The 19,361-nt window shown below is 42.9% G+C and overlaps 1 protein-coding gene across 1 annotated transcript in view; it reads left to right on the top strand.

Annotated features, from left to right (window-relative positions):
• The window catches only part of LOC148010863 (Zn-dependent exopeptidases superfamily protein), a 198,549-nt gene that overhangs the window by 119,081 nt on the left and 60,107 nt on the right, over positions 1-19,361 (top strand). The window contains exons 13-14 of the mRNA XM_087671354.1: positions 585-644; positions 837-955. Coding sequence (XP_087527480.1) covers positions 585-644; positions 837-955 — 179 coding nt within the window. The remainder of the gene's footprint in view (positions 1-584; positions 645-836; positions 956-19,361) is intronic.

Genomic DNA, 19,361 nt, shown 5'->3' with positions numbered 1-19,361 from the left:
AGGACTCTTGTGGAAAATGCAACACATGTCATATGAGTAAAACTTAAGAAGAGAGACTCAACATGATCAAAGATTTTGACTCTATTTATGCCTTGTGGTTGAATAAAGGTCAGCATGCTAGAGGCATTGGCATAGGGAGACATGATCAAAGATTAAGCTCGCATGGCTCTTTGAGTTCAGCCCCCCGCGGTTGGGCTGGCCTTTGAGAGTCAAAGGAGAGATAATTGAAGATAAGAGATAAATGTGATAACAGTCAAATGATGAGTGGCCATTGTGGTGATGGTGAGACTGAGGGCTGGCGAGGAGCATAAGACATGGATTTAGAGGGATAAGGTGGAGAGATAACATTGGCTTCTGTCTAATGGAATAGATAGAATACACATATGACTCACTATCTCGAATTCCTTAGAGTTCTGATGTTACTTTGATGTTTTCCTAAGATCTCCATTTGATACTTTGTCATGCTATAGTATGTGTACAGTCTTTTTGTCAGACAATGGGCAAATGATCACACTTTGAGTGGTTCTTGAATCTGATTTGTATTGTGCATGTGTGCTGATATCATGATAACTTGTGTTTCGTAGAAAGCGATGGAATGGGGATTGCAATGGGGTGCTATTGCCTTTTATTCTTTTGGAGCTGCTGTAACTGCCTAACCCTTCCTGTCATCAATTTCAATTATAGCTTGCCATACTTATTTTTTTTGGCTTTTAGTTGATATGTTATCTACAGTTAAAACTAGGGGGAGACTTGTGAAGATCTCTGAGTACAGATCTTCATGATGTTTGATACTGTTAACAATTGGATCTAATTTTTTGTGTTGTTTACTTGAACAGTTTGGTACCTGGTTTATTGTTGGTAATGGTTTTCTCTCATTCTGGTGGACTGTCTTTATTCTGATTTCTTATTATTTTCTTCAACGGTTTCAGAAAACATGTGGACAGCGGTCACTTGCGTACGTCAACGGCATTTTCTTTTTGTATACAGTCTTGTTTTGTTAGTTATAGAAAATTTGAACTATATTCTTTCTGCAGTCTTGTCTTGTTAGTTACACGGAATCTGAAGTAGTGCCTCAGTGCATATACCACATTCTTTTTGTAAACAGTCTTGTCTTATAGTTACAGAGCATTTGAAGTAGTGCTTTAGTGCATGTACTACATTCTAGTCTGTCCATGAAACAGCTGCAATGATAATTAGAGTAGTTGAGATAAGTCTTATCATACTCAAAACAGCCTTTTTAATTGCTTGATTAGTTCAGACTCAACCATAGACGGTTAGAAACATTTATTGTAGTCTGACTTTCAAAACAGTAAGGTGACAAACTCTTAATTTGGGAATCCATAGTTTTCAAAAGAACCTATTTAATTGCTACGTACTCATAAATGACAGTCAATTTTGAACTTGAGAATTGCGGGTACGGTAGCTTTTTTCCATCCCACATCCCATTCCATGTAACTATATAGACACAAGTGATGGCGATTTGTCCGCATTCCCCATCCCCGTCCCATTTTGCAGCACTTGTGACTATGAATTGTTGGCAGTATGCTAAATTTCTGACTGGACTGTAGAATTGTTGACAGTATTCTACCTGCCTGATACAGTCTTTTTTTAAAACATAAAATAATTCTCCTTTCCTCCCCATTATATGGCAATACTGATTTATAGAAAGAGGGTCATCCTCAGCATGAACAGAGCTCATGTCAAAAACATTTGGAAAAGAGGGAATATCAGTGAGTTGCGCATGGCAGTACTGATTTATACAAAGAGGGTGATCCTCAGCGTGAACAGAGCTCATGTCAAAAACATTTGGAAAAGAGGGAGTTATGATTTTGACCAATATCACTGAGTTGCACAGCCATAGTCTTCCTCACACCGTTTTTGAGGCCCTAGTTTTACTTTCGGGCACTTTATATCTCATGTTTGGTGCCATGGGGGACGGTTTTACACTGAACTGCGATTGCACTGCACCTTCTTAGCTGTACCATTGATCCACTCACAGAAAATTCAGACTAAAACAAATCCCAGGTCCCTCTATCTAAAATTTCAGTCTTTTGTCCTAACCAACTAATAAGCGCCTCTAATAAGAAAATGGATAACTGAAATTGAACAAACAATCTATTTGCTGATAGTCTTATGTGACATGTTTTTTTCTCAAGACAGCAAATCCGAAAATGAGAGTTTTCCATGGCTGTCTATATGATGGATGATCATATTGAGAACTTCACTGCAAACTGTGATAAGAGAATTGCAGTGCCTTTATTAGTGGAATTGATTGATTCCCATTGACTCCAAAAGGTTAGATAGGGAATATGAACATTGATGAGTGTCATCCGAGACTATTGGTACATAAAAGGAAAATTCTGAAACCTTTTTTTTTGGAAGGGTGGGGAGGGTTTGTTTTTTGGTGAAACTATTATTCATTATCTCAATTATAAATAATGAGAAAAGACTTTGTGGCAACAAGGACAACAAACTTCATGGCAATGTCTATTCCTAAAGGAAAAAAAAAGTGGTAAAACATATCCATACAAGAAGTCTTTAAATAACCTGCATGGCAGCTATCATATAAAGTTTATTGCAGCAGCTTTGAAAGTAGTTATTTTTTAAAAGAGAAGAAAAATCTGTTAACAAATCCCCTTGAGACAAAGTATCCTAGGGCAAAGTACAGCAAAGTGATTAAAAGGCTTGAGTGAATAACCAATAAGGATGCATATAGTGCCAAACCATCGTCCTCCTCTACCTTGGGCCTCCACCTCAAGCAAAACTGCCTCCCCGCAAGGTTTTCGATCATGAACATTAGTTTCTACTTCCAATTTACATTATGTATCATAATAGTATGTTGTGGCATATTTGTTTTGATCTGTAACTCATGAATGCTAATTTCTGAATCAGTAGGTGAAATGGATGTTTTGGTTTTAGGCTTTTGACTTTTGACTCTAGTATCTAGGTGGAATGAACATTTTCATTTAATGGATTTATTTTCTTCCTCTAATAACACTATGTATGGATCTATTTTTCTTCTTGTAATATTACATATATAGGAATTTTAATTATTATAAATAATATTTTTCGAAATCTCGAAACCCGAAAATAGGATGAAATGTCTTTGGTGACTATGGCCCTACATTTGGCCAAGAAGAAGAAAGGTATGATGCATTATCCTTCTCTTTGAGGTCATAATGTCTCCTCAGGGCCTCCAATAATGGAGAAGCCTAAAAAGACAATATGGGATCCCAAGAGGATGGTGTCTTGGATATTGTGAATTGGTTATGTGTCGTTTGTGTATCTTGCACAAACGAAGCCTCCATGATAATTGGAGGATAGAAGAGCACCGGTAGGGTCTGAAATGAGAAAACACAGAATGTACAAACATGGCTAAAACACAATAATTCAGATAGGAACCCAATAAATGCAAGAACACAAAACACAAATAGAGAAGAAAAAGAACTCTGAAGTGAATGAATCAATGTTGTAAATGGATGAAAGAGTCTACAACATGCTCAAAGGCAAAGCAATGGGAGTAGCTATAGAGTGACATCCACTGAAGATGGATCTTGAGTTGTATAACCACTGGTCGGAGGAGAGAAGAGGCTGAATGTGGAAGAATAGGAGGCTGGATACCAAAACACAGCTGTATGCAGAGCTTGAACTGGTAAAGGCAGTAGTTTACTGCCCAGCATTGGGTGTACATGTCAGATGGAGACCTCCAAAACACTGGCAGGTTTACGACCTGTGGCAAAAGGGAGCTGTTCCAGCACTTAGATTGACCAAGGTGGCATCAAGGGCTGAAGACTGTCATGGAGTCTGTTGGGAGCTGGAGGAGTGGTAAACAGGCTGTTGCATGGCAGCAGGAGCAGCAAAATGCAGGCTTGACACTGGGATAGGGGTTGCAATGATGATGGAAGCTGGCAACTGCAGAAGGACAGCAAACACAGCAGTAGTGTGACCTCCGGGCAGCAAGGTGATGGCTGGAATTAGGGTGCCAATTGTTGGGTTTCACTCATGCCTGCACTCACAAAGGAGTGTCGGTGATGGACACTGGGGCACTTTTTACTCTCGGTACAAGAGGTTTTTCCCCCAGACTTATTCTCTTCTTTCGTATGTGCCTATCATGTTCGGGTGTAAACCCCCCCTATAACCCTGAGGTTTAAGGGTTGTACTTTGTACTTTCAGGTCACACTCTTTCAATCTATTGCATTGGGTGTCGTACTTCACTCTCCACACTATCTACTACACTCTCAGCTGAGCTTCAATCCTCAGCCTCTCACATTTGGTATTAGAGCTCTAGCTTCTTAGCTCAGCAGCAGGGTTCTGCTCTGGCCTCAACCTTCAGGAGTCCCAGTCAGCTGCCTTGCTTTGTACCTCGGTACCAGAGACCTGCAGAGCTGCCAAACGGTCAATCTCCTACTCTAGAAGTCAGCCAGCTCCAGCTACGCCCGACTGGTGCCAGTACTGCACCTGCTTGCGTCACCCAGCCCCAGTCTGCCTGTGTCTTCCTGCTCCGTCTCCTGCTCTGCACTGCCTTTGTGGCCCTGCTCTTGGTGTGTACACCTTCAGCCTCTCCTGCTGAGAAACTTGACTTAAATACGAAACTTTTAAACTTACTGTGGTATGAATGAACTTTAAAATTATCATTTCATTTCTCCACCCCATCCCTACCTCTCTCTGTCTCCTGCCACCCTCCTCATGCCCCTCTCTCTCTAGGCCAGTGAATGTTGGAAGGTTTGGAATTTTCATATCTTTATCTTAGGATTTCAAAATCGACTTTTCATAATTAGAAAATATAGTTCAAAATCAACTTTGGAAAACATAGTGACAAACATTGGAAATTTTAAACAAAATTTGTAAGCCATATCATGTTAAAGATAGGAGTATTGATGTGTCATATCCTTAGTACTTGTGCTCTCTTGTGGACTCTAAATGCATCAAAATTATTATCTTTATCTAGGTCTCCATTTCTTGCCATCTCTCTCTTGGGTTGCCAACCATTTTGCGTGGTGTTGTCTAGCTGTGCTGTTTTCATATCTTACTTTTCTCACTTCATATATTGCCCTGCTTATGAATTCTGCTTGACAGGTTTTGGACTTCTTTTCTTTTTTCTCATATCGTATCTCTAATCTCCTATACCATCATTGAAATAATTGCCTCATAGAATTGGAATCAGTGTCGACTCTTGCCAGCTGACTCTTGCCCGCTTGACACCTCCTAACTGCTTGACGTTGGACTAAGACGCCCCTTGCCCTCCTATAGTGCACTGCCCAGCGGCGCTCTCCTTGCTGGTGCTACTAGTACCACTGCATACGATTGCAGCCTCGCCAACACCTCTAGCCCATCACGCCTTAGTAGCACCTAGTTTAGTGCATCTCTAGCACGAGCCAGTATAATAGTTAAATTCAAGGTAAAAAGACATTTTTAAATCAATTTTTTATTTCAAATCTTATTCACAGGAAGTATTGTGCTTGGGCAGCACGTCTCTGCATTTGCAAGTGTCAAGGACATATTTTACGCAGAGATTTTGTTAAATTTTGGGGCTTTTGGGTTTTGGGAAGGCATTGGCAAATGTATTGCAGTCTCAATCTGAAATAGAATATTTTTGACAATTTTGGGGTTTTTGCTCATACAGTGTTGCTAAGCATTGAATGCACCTTGGATTGTGTGCGTTACAGACAGTTTTGACAGTGTACCTTAGTGTACTAATTGTAGCAAGCTATTTGCTGTAATTTTTGGAATTTCTGGATATTTCCAAGTTGGTCCAGCTTGGACATTGCTCTTTTGTTTCTTTTTGTATTGATTATCATGGCAAATCAGGGAGGGGATGTATTTACCTATGTATCCAAGGAGGACTGATTGGATGGTAACAACTACTCACTTTGGTCCTTCATAATGAAGAATGTGTTGGTTGCGAAAAATCTTTGGGACTATATTAGTGGAGAAGAGGTTAGGACCGGAGTTGTGGCTCTTGGCTCCTACTACTCCTTCTCCAAGAGGGCATGGACAACGGGCACCTCAGCTTGTTCAGCCTGCTCTACTTCAGCCACTTCCCCAAAGATCAGTAGCTCAAAAAGCATGGGATACACGAGATGCACAAGCTTTGTTGCTGATTGCATTGGCAATTCAGCAGTCCATCATCCCTCATATTCAGTCTGTAGCTCCTTCATGAGAACTTGACTAACTTTGGAGCAGATACTTGCTGGTAAAAATAAGACCCACATCTCTTTCTTAAAGAAAGAGCTTGAGATATTGAAGATGGATGAAGATGATTCTATGCAGGATCACTTGAACAAAATTCAAGACTTTCGTGAGCAACTTATGAATGTCAATGTGTACTACCCAAATGCACAATTGATATCTACTACATTGAACTCATTACCTCCTTCGTACTTGGCTTTTCATACTACCCTAAACCTCGCCATGAGGATTGCCCCACAGCTGATTACTTTTCTTCAGTTAGTAAATTTGCTTCTAGAGGAGGAGCAAACAAGAAGAAATAGTGGTGTGGATGTCATAGCCTTTGAGCAAGCTTTTATGGCAAGAGAGAAGGGCAAAGGCAGCCAAGTAAAGAATGCCATGCAGAGCTCTGGGACTTTAGGTGCTTCACATGCTAATAAAAAACAAAGGGGCACGCAAGCCAAGAAGGGAAAATGCCATTATTGCAAAAAGCCAGGCCACTACATCACTGAGTGTAGAAAGCACATCGCCTAAGGAGAAGAAAAAGTAGTCAGGGATGTTTGTTTTTGATGCTCCTTGCACTGCTACTGAGTCAGCTGTAACGTGTCCCCTAGTATCATCCGGGACACGTCTTAGCAGTCCATCGGAAAGGATGTCTAGAAAGCTCCACCCGACACTCCCATGGAATGTTACGGGTTTTGCGATCTAGTTCTTCCCGCGTCTGCCACATAGCGGAAGTATCCTGGCCGTTCCCACTTAGGATCGACCGGAATTAGGGTTTTCCTAATGGGTCACTAGCTAACAGCAACTAGCGTCAAACCCGAGCGAACTACTTTACGCAGAAACGCCAGGTCCGAAGCGAATTCACGCTGCACTTGGTTCAAGGAGAATGGGAAACGAGAGGGATGCAAAGCTCACCTCTCTGCCATAAGGCATAGTCCCATTCCGTTCCCCTAAAACAGTGTAAATCGAGTAAGACGTAACTCTAGGTCATCGTTCTCGATATTCTTTTTGATGATGATGATCATTCCGCTGTTCCTCGAGATTATTGAGAAAAGTTCCCGGCTAACCGGGACCACCCAACCGTAGGACAGACCCATGGCCCATCCTCCGCACTTTCCTCGGTTTGTTTTAGTTATGTAATTATCTAACACATTAATTTGACATATAACAATCAGCTTCTTTAATTAATCTTGTTTTAAGCACTGGTTCCTTCACGTAATCTTATCATGTGACATATAAAAACAATATCAAGCAAGTTCTTTTAACCTCTCATCATTTTTTTTTTCTTTGAATTACAAGAAGTTCCGCCCATAGGCTTGTCCATAATCTGCCCGGAGGCTAACAAGTAATCTCCAGGGATCACTATTCCAAGCTTCCGCCCATCAACTAGTATGCGGGCCTCGGGATCCAATCCCGAGTCGCGTTAGCCTCTTGTGCAGGACCCGGAAGGCGAGGGATTTACGGCCAGAGCCCCCCTGGCACCCAAGCGTCCTCCTGCTCCAAGTAGAACTCAACGGAGAGACCTCTCGCGGCGGGTTCGGTCCACGTTCCCGGCGCGGTCAAACAAACCCCTTGGTTAGGGTCAGGCAGGCAGTCGGGGGTAACTGAAGCTGCCTCTCCCTTCAGGCTTTTAACCTGAAGTATAGATACTTATTTAATTTGTAATTCATAAATCAAACAGACCCCTAAAATCTCTAGCAAGCACAAACATTTCCATTAACCAACCCAGTTGTATGGCAAACTGCTAAAGAAGTGTTCTTTTCTTTTTGAGTGTATCAGCAGTCGTTCTCAAAATGTCTTGTAACTTGGCAAGATCCCTTATATTCGAATGTAGGGTATACCTAGCTTGGTTAACTCTAAGGTACCTTAGATATGCTAGTTTCTATTTTACAACTTTCCTTATTTTGAAGGATATCCAAAAACTACGTCTTTTTGCAAGATAACTTGCGTAAGGATCTGCCGTCCTTGAAGAGGGTTTTTCCCTTTTCTCTTTGTGAATTGCAAGAGAATGTTATTCTTGGTGATGCTGTTCCCATTGGAACAAGTAGTATGCAATTCCACTGTGCTATTAAAATATCGAGCATGGGTTCCCTCTGAAATAACCAATGAAGAGCTGTATGAATACAACGCTTCATGTATGGTTTCGAATCAGAGACGGTAAAATACAACCAAACTGTCGACTATCCTTATCTGGAAGTCTAAGTAGAGTTGATATAGTCGACAACCAATCCAAGTCTGGACTTATGGGCAAGGCGCGGGCACCTAATACGTGGGACGATAGAGGGCTTAAGATTTTTATATGATTAGCTGAATGATGATAAGACCATGTATGGGGGCTGACGCCTGCCCAGTGCGAGGAGAGAAATGACGACTATGTCGACTATGACGATTAAAATGACAAAAATATTTTCACGTTAAGCGCGTGGAGTCACGGCAGACAATAACAATTCTTTCTATCTGTTCGATAGGACTCAGTTTCGTCTCAGTTTCGTGAAATACTTACAATTTTTTCTATCTTGATTTCAGAACAATCCTACCTTGTACGAAAGTAAGAAGTGGAATAAAGAGATTTTCAATATTGTTTCTTATCAAAGGGATGATCCCAATCCTCCGCACTTAGCTACCCAGCGTTTACCGTGGGCATGATAACTGGTACACCAGAGGTGCGTCCGTTTTCATCGCGTTTCCCGATTGAACAGATTACTTGAAATCATCCAAAAGAATGTCATGCGCAGTGGCTATACCGAACCAGATACGACGAGTAGTTGGGTCTTGGAACAGACCCTGGCTGAACTTTGGAAATCTTGATGCCATAGTGTTTCTCGAATCCTCCTAGCCATTATCCCACTGCAATGATTCTCGCTAGGAAGAATGCCCCGGATAACTGCTGAAAGCATCTAAGTAGGAAGCCCAACTTGTAACCTGCATTAGTAGACTCATTCTCAGTTGTTTCTCTGATCAAACTAGAAGTTACCAAAGAACCAAATGATTTCATACATGTTGCGCAAGTCCGGCGATGGAATAATCTGTTTAGATTCCTTAAGCTGACGTATGTCAGGCCTAGGGTTTCTTCATTTAAGAACCTTAGGGACGAACCCTGATTTCTTATCTTTATGAATTTATTGTCCTTGCGGTAAGGTAAGTAGTCCAGTGTTTTAGGGTATGAATGTTTCTATGTTTAGATTGGTCCGGTTATCTTTTGGAAAGATTGGTTTGGTCAGCTTTTGGGAGGTAATCTTACTCGTCTTGTCACGGTTTTACTATCTTTGATTAACTTTCTCAATCAATACAATTTAATTTGGCATATAGCGTAATGCCATGATGATACAAAGAGCGACGATACTCCTTGGGACAAATTCCTAGCTGAGGAATTTGTGTATACACACTTTATTAGTTCCAAATCCTCAAATAGCAGGGGAAAAGTGTTAATAGAGTGTCATCCAGCAATTCCCCACTACATTTTCTTTCCAAATGAGTTCGTATATCTAATCTTTATACTTGTTAATTCCTAACATCTAACTTCCGTTTTCTTTAAAGATGAACTCATGCCAAATAACAACAGTTGCTAAGATGTGCAATTAGCAAAGATAACTCCCTAGTAATTTGAGCATCGAAAGAAGCCTTTCATGAATTTAGCCATTTTACCATGATTCGTTTGCGAAGGAATAAGACTAATGGTGCAACATATCATTGCTTCAGCTCCTCCTTCCTCACGATTGTGGCGACCGTAGCTTCGTCCTTAATCCGCAGCATCATCCCTTCTCACACAGCTCCTGGCTTCAACAGGGCGAAGGCTGTCCGTCTCTCTCTTCCTCCCTACTCCTTCCCTTCCTCCCACAGGGTTTATATGGGAGGGGGGAGAGGTACCTCCCCTCCCCCACGCGGCTCGTGCATGGGCTTATCCCCCCCTACTACCCCCAGCAAGGATGCTTAGTCATCCTTGCTATTCCTCTCCCCTCCAGCATGACAGTCGCTGGGGGGAAAAAGGGGAAAATAATAATAAAAATTTCCCTTAATCTAAAGGTTATCCTTTTGGCTTTCTAGGAGGAGGTTCCCACGTACATTCTTTTAACTCGTTTATGCAAGCGGAGATCAGGATATGTAGTATGTAATTCGAAAAATCACACCATCGGCGTATTTTTGGATGTTGGAATTCCCTTGCATGACTATCACGTGGGTTTAGAAATATTCTCATAATGGAAATATTACATTCTCTTCCTCTTGGAGGAATCGAGATGTTCTCATCTCGAAGTAAACTGGGGATATTGATGGTTGAGAGAGCTTTCATCTATCCAAGTGGCATCCTCTTCGGGATAATCTTTCCACTGGACGAGGCATTCTTTCAAGGTTCTAGATCTTAACTGTCTCTCCCTAACATCTAAAATCTTATCCGGTCTTAGTTCAAGGACTCCTTGACTAGGCATTACAATTTGTTGGTCATCAAGTACATGATTAGGGTTGGGTACATATTTTTTTAAGAGACTGATATGGAATACATTGTGAACTTTTAGGTTCTCAGGGAGTTGTAATTTATAAGCATTGGATCCTAGGCATTTGAGGATTTTATACGGCCCACAATACCTTGGACTTAGCTTCCTGCATTTTCCTAGAGATAGAGAACTCTTTTTAGGGCGTACACAAATGAAGACCATGTCTCCTTCTCCGAAGACCCTCTCTTGACGTTTCAAATCCGCATATGCCTTTTGTCTATCCTTGGCTGCTTGTATGTCTTGTCTTATTGACCTTATTTGGTCATCCATGTCCTCCAACATTTGTCTTGAAGCTTCAACTCTTAGGGTTGGACCAGAAAAGTTTAGGGGACTTCGACAATCATGACCATACAATGCTTGGAAAGGGGTCATTTGAATGCTCTGCTGGTAAGAAGCATTGTAGGCAAATTCAACTAATGGCAAGTATTGAATCCACCACTTCGGCTCTCGACAGCAGTATGCCCTCAGCATATCCTCAATGATTTGATTCACTCGCTCTGTTTGTCCATCCGTTTGGGAATGGTAGGCGGTGCTAAAACAGAGTTGAGTCCCAATAGCTTCAAAGATAGCTCTCCAGAAGTGTGATGTGAAGAGAGAATCTCGATTGCTAATGATTCTTCTAGGTAACCCATGTAGCTTGAATATCTCCTTGATAAACAATCTTGCAATGTCGGAGGCTTTATAGTTTGTCTTTACTGGAATCAGGTGTGCAACCTTGGTAAGCATGTCAACCACAAACATAATGGAATTGTATCCTCCTTGGACTTGGGGTAAGCCCACAACAAAATCCATACTGATGAATTCCCATTTCATTTGGGGAATGTCAAGTGGTTGCAGTTTTCCTGGCATCATGACATGTTCGGCCTTGATACATTGGCAAGACAAACATTCAGTGACATATTTGAGAACGTCACCTTTGAGCCTCTCCCAATGGTAGCTCTTCCTAACTGCATTAAGAGTTTTTGTATAGCCAGGATGTCCTGCGAAAGGGGAATCATGAGCTTCCCATAATATCTTCTGCTTAAGTGACTGGCTTGTTGGTATACACAGCCTTGTTCTGTAGTAGACAAGTCCATTATCAATGGAAAATTCCTGATACTTAGCTTGTAACTTTAGATTCTGCTCCCTGGTAGATATTTCTTTTATCATTGTTTGGTAGGCCAAATCATGGCATGTTTCCTCTTTAGCTAGTTCAAGTATAGGATTGTTTGGTATTGATACCTTTGTAGCCAGAGATCTGGCCGTTGATGGATTTTGCAAGATTAGGGAATTTAGGAATGCCTTGCGACTGAGTGCATCGGCAACTACATTCTCTTTCCTTGGTCGGTACTTGATTTCAAAATCATATTCCTCCAATACTTCAATCTACCGACGTTGCCTCATGTTGAGCTCGTTTTGGATAAAAATCCATTTGAGACTCTTATGATTGGTTACTAGAGTAAACTTGTTACCCAACAGGTAGTGTCTCCAAAGCTTTAGAGCATGGATGACAGCTAATAATTCCAGATCATGCGTGGCATAATTCTTTTCATGACTCTTCAATTTCCTTGAAGAGTATGCTACTGGATGACCTTCTTGCATAAGTACACACCCCAAGGCAAGAATGCTGGTATCAGTTACTACCTCGAACTCCTTATTGAGGTCAAGAAGTTTTAGAATAGGTGCTGATACCAAACTTTGCTTCAATTTGTCGAAGCTATTTTGTTCGGGAGTTGACCATGTAATAGATGTCTGCTTCTTTAGTAAGTCTGTAAGAGGTGCTGCAATCAAAGTATAGTTTTTGATAAAGACCCTATACCATCCTGTCAAGCCAAGAAAGCTACGTATTTCTTTGACGGATACTGGTATTGGCCATTCAAGCACATCCCTGACTTTGGCTGGGTCTACTGATATTCCCTCTGATGATACTATGAATCCCAGATATTCAATCTGACGCCTGAAGAATGCACACTTCTTCATTTTTGCATACAGCTTATGAGACCTCATTGTCTCAAGGACAATCCGTAGTTGAGGTTCATGATCTTCTTCCTGTTTAGAATAGACTAAAGTGTCATCAAAGAAGACAAGTACGAAATCATCAAGATATGGTCTAAAAATATCCTGCATTAATCTATTGAAGGTGGCAGGTGCATTTGTAAGCCCGAATGACATAACCAAGAACTCAAAGTGCCCATACCTTGTATTGAAGGCCGTTTTTGGAATATCTTCTTCCTTGATCCTTATTTGATAGTAACCTGACCTGAGATCAATCTTGGAGAAGATCTTTGCACCTTGAAGGCGATCAAGAAGCTCATCTATTCTAGGAATAGGATACTTGTTCTTGACTGTTGATTGATTCAACCCACGGTAATCAATACATAGTCGAAGTGTCCCATCTTTCTTTTTCTGGAATAGTACTGGAGCTCCCCATGGTGAGTTGCTAGGCCGGATGTAACCCTGATCTAACAGTTGCTTGAGTTGTTCCTTCAACTCAATAGCTTCTGGTATGGACATTCTATAAGGTCTCTTTGCAATTGGCGCAGCTCCAGGCACTAGCCTAATTTCATGATCAACTTCTCTTGGAGGCGGAAGTTCAATCAATTCCTCAGGGAATACGTCAGCGTATTCCTTTAGCCAAGAAGGTTCTTCATGAGACTCTTGCTTTTGATCTAACTTGTTGAGTTTGATCAGGTAAACGGGTAATTCTTTTCTGACTCCTTTTATGATCCGCGATACTTTGGCTAACTGGATTCTTGGCACTCTTGCCTCACCTTGAGTTGTGACAAACTCCCTTTTAGAGTTTCGAAAGGAAACTTGACCCTTTCCACAGTGGATGTGGGCGTCATTAGGCTTAAGCCAATTCATCCCAAGTAGACACTCATGGATACCTAAATTCATGACTCTGAATTTGACTGAGGTTTTCTTTCCTCCCAGAAAGAATTCTTCCTTAGCAGTTTGCTTGGTACAAGTTACCTCACGACCGTTTGCCAATTCCACAAGCAGGGTAGGAGCTTCTACTGTGGCTATTCCTAATCTTTTTGCACATGCTGGTGAGATAAAGGAATGTGTACTGCCACAATCAATCAAGGTTTTGAAACCTTTACCTTGATAGTCCGACGGTGTTTGAATCACCGAGAACTGGCGATTCGGCCCCTTCTTGTGTAAAGCGGCATGGACTGTCGCTCTTTCGAATTCTGCTTCCATAGTCGGATCTTCCTCTTCTTCTGCTTCGCATCTTTGCCTATTGGTAATGCAGGCAGTTCTTCCTCTTCCACAGGTGGCGGCTCCTTGACCGCGGCCTGCACCTTGGAAAGGTGTTTGACGATGTTCCTCACTGAGCTTGGGACATTGCCTTTTGAAGTGACCGAGTTCGTTGCAGTGGAAACATCGGAGGTTTCGGCCATTACTTTGAGTAGGAACAAAGTTGTTGACGTTATTTGTCTTTGCTTTCTTCCTTTGTCTCTGATTGTGACCTTGAACTCTCTTCACTTGGGGTCTGAATGTTCCTCTGTTCGGGTCGCTATAGGACCAATTTTTGTTACCCCTTGGTCTAGCTTGCACTTCTTGAATTATAGGCGCCGCTCGAATGAGTGCATCCTGAAGATCTGACGGACACATAGTATGGCTCAACACACTCCGTCCCCATATCTACGATTTCTTTCCATGTGACGTCTCCTAGGGCTATGATAGGCAAGACTGCGTGCATTTCAATGCCTTCCCAAAAGGCATTAACGTGTAGTGACTTCGGCACTGAGTGTAGTGTCAAGCTGACTACATCATTATCCTACAAGTTAGAGACAGCATACTTCACCGATTCTTAGGCCCAATGTTTTAATTCCTGCCATGGCGTGGGGTGCTGTCTGAAGTCTCCCAAACTCAAGGTCACTAGGGTGGTCACTAATGTCACGAGGAGGTTGTTGGTTGCTTGCCTCTCTCCTAGGTTTGTGCTCTTTGGCCACATGGGTCTTGGCTGACCGGCTGGCCCATGGCATCTAAACTTGGCTTAGGTGGCACCGCCGGTGGCACCACCTGTGGCATGCGTGTGTCTCTCGACCTTGGTCCTGCAGGTGAGACTGACGTGCTTACACTAGAGAGGTCCTCGATCTTGTCCTCTAAGACAGGTTTAGCATCCTTAAGGTGCTCCTGGGTTTCTTTTTACCCACTCCTTGACTTTGGCTATTGTCTTGAGTTGGCGCCTAGGATGGGGATACTCCCCTACCTTGGCACTCCCTTTCTCTGCTATCTTTGGAGCAGTAGTTTCTGCCTCTACATCTGTGACCTTCTGGCTGGTTACTAGCATTGTCACACCCTCAATCTTAAGAGTGACCCTTGCGTTAGTCTTCTTCCTCCTTCTTCGTCATCTCTTTTTTCCTATAAAGGCTGCATCTACATTACTGGTGGGCCTTGGTAGTGATATTCTTGTCTGCTTTGCACCATTTGGTGCTAGAAGCGCTAGCTGGGCTCCACTTCCAAGGAAATTTGGCGGCCTGTTCCCTTGGTACGAGGGGTTGTACTATTGGACAAAGGGGAATCTCCTAGGCAACCTACAGTGCATGGCATCCTGGCAAAATCTACCATAGTTTGCATAAGGCCTAGACCCAGGATCCTGGCACATCGCTGCAAGGTGGTTGCCACCACAATGCATGCATTGGACGCGTGGTCGCGTTAGTTTCCTCACCAGTTCTTCCTACAATCATGCTAACTCCATCCTCACCTCAGCTAGCTCTTGACCTTGGTTTGTACTCTTCCCCATGTCTTGCATGCTAGGAGTTGATTCCTTGCTGGAGGCGATGGTCCCCTCTAAGGTCCTCTGACTGGAGTTATCGCGGTTCAAATTTTGAGATCGCTTCTCTCTCAGCTGGTCATCCACCCTAATTGCTTCATCGAAGACCCTTTCCAGCACATCTCGCTGTAGGCTAGAGTTACCAGCCAAAGCCTTGTACAACTCCTCACTGCAAATTCCATTCATGAACACGATGGAGACTGTTCTTTCATTTGGTCACTCATTCGTGAGTATTCTCTTGAAGAGGCTGTACACATGAGTGACGTATTCCCTTATGTCCTCCTTGTCCCTTTGATTGACATTCATCAGTCAGACTATGAGGTTATCAAAGTATCGTGCTTTCGAGAATCTCTTAATGAAGAGATCTTTTAGTCGAGCAAAGTTTGCCCACTCTGTCGTATCTAAGCTGGTGTACCATGTCCTACCCTTATCGCCTAAGTAGAGTCCGAAAACTTGGGAGCGTTGTGCCAGGTCCGTGAGACCATTGGCCTTGCAAACTTGCTTAAACTGCTCAACAAAACTGTATGGGTCGCTACTAGGCTAGTACTTGTCCAGCTGCTTAGCTATCGCATGGATTTTTTATTCACTCTTTGCCCCCTGAGTAATTCCTAGGCTTGAGAGTAGCAAGGTCACTAATGCTGCCGCACTCTGTTCAGCAATTGTGTTGTCGATGACACGGTAGTGTGAGGTTTGCCTCTAGTGCTTTCTCTTTCTCCGCGGTCGGTCCTGCCTTGTTTTTTTCGGTTAAGGCTAGCACACATTGAGCCTCGTGCACATCTACATCATGTTGTAGCTTCCTAGTTCTCTACTCGTGGTTGTAGGCAGCTATGCCTTGTAGTGCTCTCCTAACCTCTTTCCTCTCTTCCAATAGGATTGCGACTACCTCCTCTATTGGCCTACTGTGGACTATTGTCCTAGTTAGCATGTTGTATTCATTAACCATGTCTTGGACTCTGCGACTAGAAATTCACCCAGGTCCAACTGGTCCCCTCCCTCATATGTGTTTGTTCCTTACATCATTCCTGCTTCCTGCTCCATGAGGTTGTCAATCAGTCCTAGCAGCTCTAGTAGCGCTTTGCCCTCAATCTTGTTGTCCTTTTGGTCCCACTACTGTTTTCAAAGGTCCTATTGATGGGGCTCCAAAGCATCTGACTATGTTATGGGGTCTCCTCCCATTGGTATGTTCCTTGAGTTATTAATTCTGACTACATTCCTTGTTATTGAAAACAATCCTCAACTTATGTACACTTAGTGATGGGTGTTTCGTTGTGCATGGTGCAAAATCAGGCTTTCTCTCCTTTTCTAGTGCACTTTTTTGAAAGAAATTATTGTGTGGGGTGTATCGATGAAATGATCATGCAATTCTAGCTATCTCCCCTTCGTGTTTACAACCTAGTATGGCTCTGTGTGCAGTCTTTGGTCACTCCTGAGGGCAGTATAGGAACTATGTTGCTCCCTCTATGCTCTATCAAGGCTAGGTATAGTCAAGAGGTCAATCCTTGGGCTACAAGCCTAGTCGGCTATGCGACCAGGCTCCTAGAGTCTACCTCTAAGTGGCATAGTCACGATTTTCTCTTGTTCCTAGCTTTGGCGAGCCAGGGTGGGTTTCCTAAGGTGTATGGGAATGTGTGCCAATAGGTCCTTCCTTGGGGGTGATCCTATTCCTAGTTTTTTTTTCTTCTGCTCACCAACTAGTCCGATTCCCAGAATCGGACGGTCAATTCTGGGTGGTCCAACTCTCAAAGTCGAACGGTGTGACTGGTCTGGTCCAACCAGAGAATGTCGTCCAACTATTTGTGTGGTTCGATTGCAATTTTTGGTCTAATCGGGTTACGTGGTCTGACTGACGGGCAGTCCGACTGGAGAAGGTCATCCGATTGGACGTGTAGGTGTCCAGCTAAACTATTGGTTTGGTCGGGATAAAAGGAGTTGGTCCAACTACCAAGTGTGTCTAACTGGACAAACTAGTGGTCTGAATCCTGGTAGTCGGATCGTGTGATTCTTCTGGTCGGACGGTCCGACTGCCCAACTCTGGGAATCAGACCAAGACAGGTCTGATTGTGACTCATCGATGCAACATGAGGACTCTTGGCCGATTTCTCCTAGTGCTCATCACGACCCCCTGTCATACCTTCTAGATCACATCATTGGCGTGTAAAGAAAATCCCCATGCACTTGAATCGATCAGAAATGCCGAAACCAATGTGCATGAGCTTCTTTGTGATCAATAGGTCTTTCTCTCTCTCTCTCTCTCTCTCTCTCTCTCTCTCTCTAATGCAAAATGAGGTCTTCCTTACCACTCCTGGCCACTTCTTGCCCTGCCCGGTTCTACATTCACCTCAATCTTGCTCCTCTTACCAGTATTTAACCTAGGGTTTCATTTTTTGCCCTTCTTTTTCCTGTTTCATCTTGTTATATAATAGCAAAACCCTACTGTGTGCTCACACTATTTTAATTCTATCCTACCTAATGCAATCAAAAAATCATCATATAGCATTCATGCTTCTTTAACCTACTCATCCATACATCCAAACCCAAAAAGACTTACTTATTTCCGATGATTAACATGCCTAAATCTCCTATCTACCTCAAGCTCTAGTTCGGGGATGAAACCCTTACTTCAATGCTCGATTTGAAGCACCCAAGCTTGAATCTGTTGGTCCTGGAAAACTGAACCAAAAAGTAGAGGCGAGCACAAGCTCTAGCGCCAAGACCCACGGACTGCTTATTGTTCAAGCGTCTCAAGCGAGCACTAATGGCTACCCTCTCACATATTTGACGCATCGTATCTCCTCTAGAAATGTAGTGAGCTTACCTTGATGCCTGATTGAGTTTCTTTCTCTCTCAAACACTCCGATAGCTCCACGATTCTTGACGCAAGCTCAAGCATCCTCAAACCTCTAGAGTCTTAGCTCAATCCTCCATAGCCACACATGAGACAAGACAAGAGAAGAGAAAAGAAGAAGAAGAGAGGAGATGGTGAAGAGCTTCACCTCCTTGATCCCTCACCCTCACACACTCACTCCCTCACACTCTCACACTCCCTCCCTCAAGCACACACAAGCAAGCAAAGAGAACAGAAGGAGAGGAGAAGATGAGTTCTTTTCAACTAGATTATCCTCTTCTCTACTATCAACAAGAGCATTACTTTCATCTAAATGTAGACTTTACTTTGCCAAGTTTTTAGCTCTACTTCTTGTACATCTTTCTTTCCTAGACTCGTCATGAATCAGCATCATCATCATCTATCTACAAACCAGGAACTCTCTCTTTGAGAATTGCAATAGTTAACTTCTTGATATATCCAATTATTGTAAGGAAAAAATCATATACTAATATATCCACCTCATCAAGTTTCAATATGCTTGTGCATCCACTTCACTTTGCACTGAGTGAAGTGTCAAGCTGGGCATCTGCCTAACTACATCATGATCCTACAAGTTAGCGACACCATGCTCCACCAGTTCCTTTGCCCAATGTTTCAATTCCTGCCATAGCGTGGGGTGCTGTCTGAGATCTCCCAAACTCAAGGTCACTAGGGTGGTCACTAATGTCACGAGGAGGTTGTTGGTTGCTTGCCTCTCTCCTAAGTTTGTGCTCTTTGACCACACAGGTCTTGACTGATCGGCCGGCCCATGGCATCTAAACTTGGCTTAGGTGGCACTGCCTATGGCATGGGTGCGTCTTTCAACCTTGGTCGTGCCGGTGAGAGTGGCGTGCTTACACTAGAGAGGTCCTCGATCTTGTCCTCTAAGACAGGTTTAGCATCCTTAAGGTGCTCCTGGGCTTCTTTTATCCACTCCTTGACTTTGGCTATTGCCTTGAGTTGGCGCCTAGGATGAGGATACTCCCCTACCTTGGTAGTCCCTTTCTCTGCCATCTTTAGAGTGGTAGTTTTTGCCTTTGCATTTGTGACCTTCTGGCCATTCACTCGCGTT

This window comes from Lygodium microphyllum, chromosome 29 (genome assembly GCF_053477565.2).
Source record: "Lygodium microphyllum isolate KBCC chromosome 29, Lygodium_microphyllum_v1.1.10, whole genome shotgun sequence".
Classification (NCBI taxonomy): domain Eukaryota; kingdom Viridiplantae; phylum Streptophyta; class Polypodiopsida; order Schizaeales; family Lygodiaceae; genus Lygodium; species Lygodium microphyllum.
This window is presented reverse-complemented; position numbering and strand designations above follow the sequence as displayed.